Source organism: Mus pahari, chromosome 4 (genome assembly GCF_900095145.1).
Source record: "Mus pahari chromosome 4, PAHARI_EIJ_v1.1, whole genome shotgun sequence".
NCBI classification, from domain to species: domain Eukaryota; kingdom Metazoa; phylum Chordata; class Mammalia; order Rodentia; family Muridae; genus Mus; species Mus pahari.
The window spans coordinates 109,693,020-109,703,555 of record NC_034593.1 but is presented as its reverse complement, the minus strand read 5'-3'; the positions used below and the strand labels follow the sequence as shown (position 1 = coordinate 109,703,555).

General features: G+C 46.6%; 2 protein-coding genes across 3 annotated transcripts in view; one reads left to right on the top strand and one right to left on the bottom strand.

Moving 5' to 3' along the window:
* Positions 1 to 1,592: 1,592 nt before the first annotated feature.
* On the bottom strand, positions 1,593 to 6,501 carry LOC115063847 (translation initiation factor IF-2-like). Its single transcript, XM_029538045.1, has 3 exons — positions 5,607 to 6,501; positions 2,969 to 3,024; positions 1,593 to 2,678 (listed from the first exon to the last, which is right to left on the bottom strand). Coding segments are annotated over exons 1-2 (897 nt in total). The 3' UTR covers positions 1,593 to 2,678; positions 2,969 to 3,022.
* Positions 5,983 to 10,536, top strand: part of LOC110321087 (transmembrane protein 56) — a 57,524-nt gene continuing 52,970 nt past the window's right edge. The window contains exon 1 of one of the 2 annotated variants that reach the window (XM_021197196.2): positions 5,983 to 6,101. The gene's annotated coding sequence lies outside the window, so the exon portion shown is untranslated. Of the gene's footprint in view, positions 6,102 to 6,460; positions 7,601 to 10,536 lie in introns of those variants that run through there. The other variant, XM_029537908.1, reaches the window with a different exon arrangement.

The window sequence follows — 10,536 nt, the reverse complement described above, 5'->3', positions numbered from 1 at the left end:
AGATCTTCTTTGATTTCTTTCTTCAGAGACTTGAAGTTTTTATCATACAGATCTTTCACTTGCTTATTTGTGACTATTATGAAGGGTGTTGTTTCCCAGGTAACCCAATCACAAGAGAACACACATGATATGTACTCACTGATAAGTGGATATTAGTCCAGAAGCTCAGAATACCCAAGATANANTTCACAAACCACATGAAACTCAAGAAGAAGGAAGACCAAAGTGTGGATACTTTGATCCTTCCTAGAACAGGGAACAAAATACCCATCGAAGGAGTTACAGAGACAAAGTGTTGAGCAGAGACTGAAGGAATGACCAGCCAGATACTGCCCCACCTGGGGATATATCCTATATACAATCACCAAACCCAGACACTATTGTGGATGCCAACAAGTGCTTGCTGGCAGGAGCCTGATATAGCTGTCCCCTGAGAGGCCCTGCCAGTGCCTGACAAATACAGGAGATGCTCACAGCCATCTATTGGACTGATCACAGGTTCCCCAGTGAAGGAGCTAGAGAAAGGACCCAAGGAGTTGAAGGGGTTTATAGCTCCATAGGAGGAACAACAATATGAACTAACCAGTACCCCCCAGAGCTCCCAGGGACTAAGCCATCAACCAAAGAGTACACGTGGTAGGACTCATGACTCCAGTTACATATGCAGCAGAGGATGGCCTAGTCAGTCATCAATGGGAGGAGAGGCCCTTGGTCCTGTGAAGGCTCTAGGCCCCAGAGTAGAGGAATGCCAGGGCCAGGAAGCGGGAGTGGGTGGGTTGGTGAACAGGAGGAGGGGGAAAGGGATAAGGGGAAGGGATTTTCAGAGAGGAGACCAGGAAAGGGGATAACATTTGGAATGTAAATAAAGAAAATATCTAATAAAATTAAAAAAACAAAAAGAAGTTCAAGGTTACCCTCAACTACACAGTGAATTTGAGACCAGCACGCATACTGGTTAAAGGACGCTCTGCAGGGGTCACCATGTGGGTCCCAGGGGTTGAACTTAGGTTGTCCGACCTGACGGCAAGTGCCTTCACTCACTCAGCTTTCTCTCTCTCTCTCACTGGCTCCCAACAGTTGCAGTTTCTGAGGTGGATGGACTAGAGGCGTGGTGACTCCTTAGAAGGGAAAGATAGAGATTGAGGAACCTGGTTTTACCATCAAGCCACCCCAAGTGTGCCCCATCTCATCTGATATCCTGGAAGTTGAGCAGTGCCAGGCCTGGTTAGAATGTGGGTGGAAGGATGAAGAGTGTGGAGAAGAGAGACAAAGCATTATATATTTTACTACACTGGATCTGGGAAAACATAGCAACAAACCAGGACTGTAGATCTGGAGCTCAAGAGAATTTTCACTGGCTATTGTGTGGTGGAGTTGATATCAGAGACATTTTTGGGAGCACAGGGAGGCAGCAAAGACAGGTTAAGGTAAGGATGAGGTCATCGCCTGGATTAGGAAGAAACGAACTGAGTTTAAAGGTTAATTGCAAAATACAGTTAAGTGTCAAGGTAGAAATGCGCAGATGTTCTTAGTTTCTGGGAGCCTCCCGGCTTTGAAATGACAAGCCCAAGGGTTTAGAAACTGTGGCAAGAGCTAACTAACTGAGACATAGGAGGTGAAGGTGGATCGAGTAGAACACTTTGTATATGAGTGTGCATGTTACCTCTGTGTGTAGGTGTGTTCACCTGTGTACGTGCATACGGAGTCAGAGGTCAGGTCGAACTTGCTTCTCTTTGCTGTTCTCTGCCTCGCTTCCTTTTTGAGACGGCGTCTCTTACTGAAGCAGGAGCTTGCCTTTTTGGCTCACAGGTAGCCAGTGAGCCCCTGGAGCCATCTTGCCCCTCTGATCGCCTCCTCCTGAGGTTGCAGGTGTGCCAGCACACTCAGCTTTTTAAGTGAGTGCTGGATTCAGAAGTGGATGAAAGGGCAATAAATTTAGAGAACAAAATAGACATGCTAATATGCTACTACCAAGAATTCACCAAAGGGGGAGGGGAATAAAAACTAAAAAGTGTAGCTAAGATAAAAATCCCTTAGTGTTCAGAATAATCAATGAAATAAAAACCCAGACTCTTTCTAAGATATATTTTTGGGATGATTCAGGCTTTCAAACATAGTGAGACCATCTAGGAAGAGAGAATTCAGAGAGGCACTGGAGGGACTGTGGAGGTCTCAGCTGTTTCAGCACCACTGGGAGAACAGGAAATAAGACATTTTTCCAGACTCTATGCTTTCTGTGTATGCCTCTGAAGGAGGTGCTGAGTTGGCGCTTCAGCAAAATGAGGGTCGAGTCAAAGTGACATGCTTGGGTGTTGGGGGATGTTACTGATGGGTATTTGATGGATATGTTTTTTTTTTTTTTTTTTAAAAAAAGGATATCCTTTAGGTTAGATACATGTTCTAAAAAGCCAAAAGAGCCAGGCCAGTTATTAACTCCCCTCCCTCCCCCCAAGGAGGGTGTTCTAGAAAAATGTTATCATGCACAGTACTTGACTTGGCAATGAGTTCTGTTCACCTGGTCAGGATGATGTAAACCCTAATTACTGTTTATTGATTGTGATGAGGCTAATTTGGGAGCAAGGGCGGGGCAGGTGTTTTGGGAAGCGGTGGCAGTGGTGTTGTAGAAAGAGCTAGATCCTCAAATACTGTGACAAGCTGTCAGTCAATGATGCCCGGAGCTGAAAATCAAGAAACATAGACCAGTATTAGAAAATTCAGAATACACAGTAGGGTTTGAGGAATGTAGCTGAGGACAGGTGAGAAGTGGGCAGGCCATGGCTTTTACTTGAAGCTTTAAGAGTCATTTTAAAATTTCATATATCAAATTTCATATACATTTTAAATGGCTCATATATATGTATGTATATATATATATATATGACTTTTATTAAAAATAAAATGTAAACAAAGGCAATACACATATATTCAGGGAAAAACATTATGTAAGCACAAAGAACTCAGAACTTACCCAGAATTTTACCCCTACAGGGACAACATTTCTTAATATCTTCAAATAGTTTCTTCCTAAAACACAATTGAAAGTAATTTTAAGTAAGTACTCATAACATCTGGCAAAAAGTTCTTGATATACTAAAACTCCTAGTGCAGTCATTCACTTTGTTTACTCACTGAACCATGCCCCCAAACCCAGCCCCTCTCACCTCTCTTGCTCCCCTCCTGTGCCCTAGATGAACCCAGGGCCTTGCACATGCCAGGCAAGGGTTTTGCCCCCGAGACAGGTTTCCAGCCATCACCCAGACTTTCTGATCAGAATGTGTGTGATCATTAAAACTGCATCTCTCTAACAGAAAGAAGAGAACTGAGCAATTTTTCCTGAGCTCCATTGTTATTTTTTTAAAACAAAGTAGTTTTCAGTCTCAGTTTTATAATCAGCTCTATTTAGAAGTGTAAGGTTTTTTTTTTTTTTAAATTAATTCATCAGGAAAATTTGATCATTGAAGAGAATTTTATTTTTTATTTTATTTATTTGTATATTTTATGTACTCTGCTGCATGTATACCTGCATACCAGAAGAGAACATTAGACCCCTTTATAGATGGTTGTGAGCCACCTTGTGGGTGCTGGGAATTGAGTCCAGGGCCTCTGGAAGAGCAGCCAGTGCTCTGAACTGCTGAGCCATCACTCCAGCCTTTAAGAGTAGATGAATAAATATTTTTACTTCTCTTGAGTGGTTTCTTTGATCAAAAAGCACAAAAAGTGCAATTTAGCTTTGATGCAACACACTAGAAATTCAGGATTTCATACAGTAAACACAGAATTTTGAGGAAGTTTTGTTAAGTGTAACTAAGATTTAAAAGTGAATAATTGAAATGACCTGTCGAAAGAAATTCAGAAAATATACAGTAGGTATATTCTCTCCAAAAATCACTTTTTTGTTGTTAGACAAAAATCTAACATTCAATGTGGGCATGTATTATGGTACATCTTACATGAATTAGATGTCACCCTGGGGTAGCTGAGACTGTTTCAAAATGGGGGTGGGGGAGAAAAGTAAGTTTTGAAATAAACTAGTGTTTTCAGATCTCAGTCTTTGTCCTTGATACACTCACTATGTAATCTCAATACACTCTTGCAGTTTGGTAATGCGTTTATAGAGGCCTATGAAGGAATACCGGGACATTCACATTTCCATAGTGTATTTCCATAGGTTGACTTGACTTGTCTGGTTAATTACTGTTGGAGTTAGAGAATTATAGGTGTTAAGGGGAAAGATGGTGCATTATCTGCAGAGAACAGAGCAACTGACCAACAATGAGGAGCTAGGATCAGTGCCTGCAGATGACAGTCCTGAGATAGCACTGTGAAATTTGTCTTAGCTGAACTGACCCTATAGATATCTGCCTATAGATATCACATGCCCACACAGCTATGAGAGGAGCACATGAGCACATGAAGCAGCTATGGAGCAAAGCAAAAACAGTCAGGGGCTATGCAGGTTGGGAAATACCTGTGATCAAACAGGTGTGGCCGTGGATAGCTCTGTGGCCCTGGAATGCCGAGACTCTTGGGTAGAACCCAGGGAACGATCTGCATGGTCTTTCTGGATGGTTTTCTGACCATGTAGACCACAGAGGTTTTCTCTGTGGTCCTGCTTAGTCCGGGGGGCTTTCAGAAATAATTGAATTTTTCCATTTCTATAGATGAATTAAACTCAGTTAGCTCAGTCAGCTGAAGACAGCTCTGCTAAAAAGGACTCCAGGTTCTAATAAATAGGATTTCAGTTCTACTGCTCTCCACGATGAATTTAAATACAGATGTGGTGTGAGATTATGTGTACATTTTCTGGCCAAAATCGGCATGGATGCTTCCCTGTGTGTATACATACATACTAGGTCAAATATGTAAGCTTTATTGGTAGGTATTTCTCACAAACAACTACCATATGTCATTCAATTTATGTAGAATTCATCTATTTCCAAAAAAACAGGACTGTGACTGCTTTAAATTTTTTTTTTTTTTTTTTTTTTTTGCAAATTATACAGCTTGTGTGTACCTCTGCATTATTTAGTTTTATTCCAGTTAATTCTATCTGGTTGATGCAGCAGGTCAGAAAGCAGAGTTTATAGACTTGGCAATTTGGGATACTCAGCCAGTACTAAAACAAAACAAAAACAAACAAAAAACCAGTCCAGTCCCATTTAAACATCCTGACCGCAGAGGGGTCCCGGATATAGATGGATTGCTAGTGTACCGGGTTTTGTTAAGTGGAAATCGATTCCAGGGCCTTGGACATGCTAGGCAGGAGCTATACTTGGACTGCTTGCGATCCTTCAAGGGTGTTCTCCGGGGGTTTGGGAAGAGGCTGCTCTGGGACATGACGCCTCTTCCACACACGTGCCTCCTAGCCTGCTTGGCACGCACCTGCAGCTTCAAACCAGAACGGGGCGGAGCTGGACTTTGGCCGTGGCAGACGTGGCAGGAAAAAAAAATAAAAGCATCAGTTGCCATTTCATCTCCTTCTCGATAAAGTAAACCATGCCGATCTTTTGCACAGCGTTTGGGCATATAAGACAGAATTCACCATTGAAAAGGGGTTTTGGTTACGTGGCGAGCCGAGGCGCTGACCACGGCGGGGGCGGACTCACATAGTTCTCCCCACTCGTGAGGTCTGTGACTTGCCGGGAAAGCCCGCGTACCGCACACTGCACCCGGGCCGAGGTGTGAGCTCTCAAGGTTCCATCGCAGGCCACCGCCGAAGCTCGCGGCTCCGAGCCCCCGCCGCGATCCAAGTCCCAGCGCCCGGAGGTGGGCCCCACGCGCGGCCTCCGGGCCCCGCCCACTCTGGCCTGGGGTCGGAGCCGCGGCGAGAGCCAGCCCAGTCCGAGCGGCCGCGGCCCCTTTAAGGAGCCGCTCTGCGGTAACCCGAGCCCGCAGTCCGGGCGGGCGCGGCGGCAGCGGCGGCGCGAGCCTCGGCGACAGCTCCTCCGGGCTCCCCCGGCTTCCCGCGAGCATCTCGCGCGTGGCTCCGGCCGGCGCAGCCCTCAGGCCGGGCTGGATGACCAGGCGCCTGTGAGTCCCGCTGCGCTCTCCCGGCCCCGCGCAGCCGCCGCCCGCGGGAGTCGTCCCGGGACCCGGCACAGGTGACGCCGTTTGGACGGGATCCGGGAGGAGGGCGGCCTCGCCCAGCGCAGCCTCGGGCGGGCGCGGCGCCGCGTCGCACCGGCCTAGCGCGGCCGAGCTCGGGCGCCCGAGACGGGTGGGAGCGCGCGGGAGGCTCCCGCAGGTGTGCGGCGGCGCAGCATCTTTCCTGCCGCCGGCCGGCCCCGAGCTGCTTGGCTCGGAGCAGATGACGTCCCGGGCCCGCGGCCCCCCGCGCCGATCCGGGGTCCACTCGGTTCTCCCAGGCAGCTCGGTTCGGTCCCCTGGCTTTCCTGCTTGGCTAGCGGCATCCAAGGGGTCTGAGCCCAAAGCGGGTGGGTGCAACCTCTGGGCCTGCGGGGGACGCTTTCTTGCGAGAGACCGGCTCAGGGTCGGGAGCATCAAGTGGCATCCCCATCCTCCTTTTCTAAAACAAGTAGCCTTTATTTACCCCCCACGACTCTCAAGTGGTTCCCATTTTTAGCCACTTGAGTGCTTAAGTCTAGTGGAGGGAGAATTGGTTTCTCTTTCCAGCCTCTCTAACCCCCTGGCAAGTTGTTTAAACTAAATGCCTTCCTTTACCTTGGCAGGAAATGGGGTCTCTAATGCCAGTATCTTATTTTCCCCACCTTTCCAAGATGGTAGGGCAGCCTCTGTGAAAGTGATTTTAAGTTCATTTAACGGTCACTTGCTGGCCTGTGTTTTTGTTTTTATTTGTAAGCATTTGCAAGCCACTAGGCATGTGGCAAAATATTAAAAAGTAGTCTTTGATGTTTAAATTAATTCAGATACCACTTTGGAGGCAACGTGGAAGAGTTTGTGTGGATGGTGGGAATTAATGTTTATAGTAGCCATGTCATTTAGTAAAACCATTGCATAGTCAGATAATTGAAAAATTAAAAAATGGGTCTAGGATGGGGATGTTTTAAGGTAAAAATCTTGGGACGTTTATAAGTAGTTTCTTAAGTCAATATATTCAGGAATCCCACTGCCCATGTTCCATCAGGTTAAAGATCTCCCCTGTGCCGTGGGATGGTCCAGAGAATTTATTCTCTCTGGATCCCTGCATCTCCTCTCTCACCACACTGCCTCTGTCCAGCGCTTCTCTGCGGGGCCATCTTTCAGGAGTTTTCTCTGTCTGGGCTGGATTCTGTTGCCCCAGTTGCTTAGTCATTATCACTAGCTTTGTGCTTCTGCTCCTTCCACTAAAAAGCCTTCATCATCTGGGGGGAAAGAAAGAACTATGGTTCTTGCCACTAAAGTCCTCTGTTCACTTGGAAGCGCTAGGGTCCAAGTTGTCAGAGGCTTGAAAGGTCAGTCACCAGAGAAGATGGACGCTTGCTAAGAGATTTCTAAATAGACCCACGGAGTAAGGATGCTAGAGTTGGCCTGGCCTTGCATCATTTGCTGAAATCTCCATTGGAGAGATTCCACTGGACTATCAAGAGAGGCCCTGTGAGGTGACCACCGAGCTCTGAGAAGCTAAACTGTGCCAAACTGGGTAAGGACACTCCCTGCAAAGGAGTGGGAAGGCAGAAGTGCCCTACAGGAAGGGATGGCCACCTTCCCAGACCAACACCACCAGTGGAGCAAAGGAGCCTGGGTTTCTGAAGGGAGGCAGGGAAGGGGCTGGGGTGCAGAGAGGAAGTGGAAGAGTCTGAGGTTGCTCTGTCACTCTTTGGGAATTTATTGTCCCTCACCATCAAGGGCAGCTCTATGACAGTCATCAGACCTGTTCCGTCCACTTCCCTTGGCGCTCTAAAGGAGGCCTGGCACGCCTGTACCCTCTCAAAGCCTCATTTATTAGAGGACACCATGCAGTTTATAAAGTTCATAAACCCTTCAGACCTCGAATCTCCGCCACCCTGCTTCCAAGTTAATATTCTGTCTTACAGATGAAAGATTCAGTTGGTCTTCGCTGTCAGGGCTTAGCTGAGCAGTCTACACTGAGACACAGAAACGCTGTTGCTGTTGTTTGGTTTTTCTACAGTTTTCCTTTTAAGGAAGACAGTGAACTAATCAGAGTAGTGGCCATATGTATAAGGGGGACTGAGGGGAAGGTAGAGTTAATGTGAGTTATGTTGGATAACCATCGTCCTTGAGCAATGTAGGGATCCCACCGAGTGTAGATGGTTTCCTGGTACTCTCCCTACTCCCCAGTGCCCTGTGAGGGGGTTAGGGGGGGGAAGAGAGCCGTATGGAGGTGGACTTCCCATCTGTCCTTGGGATGGCACACACACTTGAACTGGGTGGTAAGCTGCATTCACGTGACCTTTGTTAGGAACAAGGTAATTTCGTAAAGAAGCCCAAAGCACTTTGGCAGCTGTTTTCTCTTAAGCAGGAAAGGTGGCTCACTGAGAGATGGAGCCCTGCTGCTCTGAGGCCTGTTGTCCCTTCGAAGGCCTTGGAGATCCCAGCAGGTTCCAGAAGCCAAGATAAAGCAGCACTTGAAGAGGTTTCTTTGCTCAGGTAACATGGGTATATTTAGGAAGAGGTAATCCTGTGGATGCCCCAGGAGCTGGTAGAGCATTCTTGAAAGTAGTCTCTGAAGATAGCTGTCCATCTGCCCAGGGCTTAAACCACACGCAAGAAAGGAGCTGTTGAACAATGGACCGATGCTCTAGACCTGACAGAAGCAGTGTCTCAAGCATTACTGGGCCAGGACACCAGAAAGTGCATTTTTACTTTGAGACCCAGAATACAAATAAGTATATGAGCACCTAAAACAAGTTGTTATTCTTGTTCTGTTTCTAGTTGGCATTTTTTAGAAAACTCCTGACCTCTAGTCCACCGTTGGTTTAATCAGTGGAAAACCAAGTCGGGTAGGGTAGGGTGGCCTAGTGATACTGGAGTGGGTGACTGAACACTATCTGGGTGTCTGTGGACAGAAGGGAGTGTGGGACCTGTCTGGTCTGTGAAGGGGTGAGACTCATAGAGCCAAAGGCAGCTGGATGGGGCAGATGCAGACAGAGACATCCCACTTGTCCGTTCACTGCAAAGCCAAGCCAATTGCTTCTGAAGGGTGAGGAGGACGAAGTGTGGAGAGGAAGTTGCGTTTGGATTTCAAAGCAGATCTCTTTGGAGCAGCAGCAGCTCTTTCTTTGTAGAGTTTGTGAAGGAAACAAATGGGCCAGAACAAAATAGCTGATGGATTGAGGTCATGTCCACTTCTGTGGGCCGCCTCAGGGAGCGCAGGGGCGCTCAGATGTGGGAAGGATGAGCGGGAGGCAGGCACACACTTCCTGCCTGGGAGAAGTTCTGAGCTCAGCTCAGGGGCTGCCTTTGGTTTGTTCCTAAGCCTCTCTTGCTGGTTGTACTCGGGAAGAAGTTGGCTGCCTGCCTCACCAAGAGTTGGAACAGTATTCTCATTCTCTTTTATAACACGGCTAGGCTATCAAGACGTCCTCAGAGGTCTGTTTGATGGTCCATGATCAAATTCAAGCTTCTGCTTCTCAACCCCTGTCAGGCAGCTAATTCTGCTGTGTGCCCTGGAGTTGGCCAAGGGCATCGGACTTTTGATTTCCCTTTTCATAACAGTTAACGTCCGACCCCCAACCCCAGGTAAAACAAAGCCTACCGAAGAAAGTGCACAGGTGTCCGAGCCTATTGCTTAGTTACTGCCAGATTTTGTCATTGACATCTGACCCAGTTGGATCCTCCTTTAGAACCATCTGGTCTCCTGATGTACCGTTCTGACTGCAGGTGATATTATTTTATTTTTAGGTGTTTAACGTCACCCCTCCCCCTCTTAAAGCCTGCCTGGCATTTGTCCAATGCTTTCATTAATATTACCTCATATCCTCCAGTTTTGGGTCTCTGCCCAGCTACTCCTGTGAGCCCAGTTTTGGATCCCAGACTCTAGAGACAACGATATATGCTGATGAGTTTTCTATATCGGCTTTAATTTAACTTTCAGTTTGGGGGCATAAGGAGAGAGTATTCCGGCCAGGCTTGCTTTATTTAATTCTCTCCAAGCATACTTAAAATCCATTGAAAGATGTACTTTGGGGGCTGAGGGTGCACGCCATAGGGGAGATAGCTCTGTAAGGCTCTGTGTTGAGCCCCCAGTGCTACAACGAGTGAGCCCTGATAATGCCTTCTGTCTTGGTCTGTGTTTATTTGATGGAATGGCAGCAAGAAGGAATTTTAGTTGATTTATTATTATTATTACTATTATTTATTAAATTTTAAAAGCTCCTAACAGTGTTGCATTTTAGGAATACAGTTTTAAAAACTAGTCTTGCTTAATTAATATGCTTGCTCTAATACATGTAAAAATATTGGGACAGTTAAGAATTTCATCACATTTTATAATTAATTTGCCTATTTTCTTTTTCTTTTCTCTTTCTTTCTTTCTTTCTTTCTTTCTTTCTTTCTTTCTTTCTTTCTTTCTTTCTTCCTTCCTTCCTTCCTTCCTTCCTCCCTTCCTCCCTTCCT

Excerpts from the sequence above, each read along its gene's own strand:
- LOC115063847 (XM_029538045.1), bottom strand. The coding sequence starts at position 6,501 with ATGCTCCCGACCCTGAGCCGGTCTCTCGCAAGAAAGCGTCCCCCGCAG.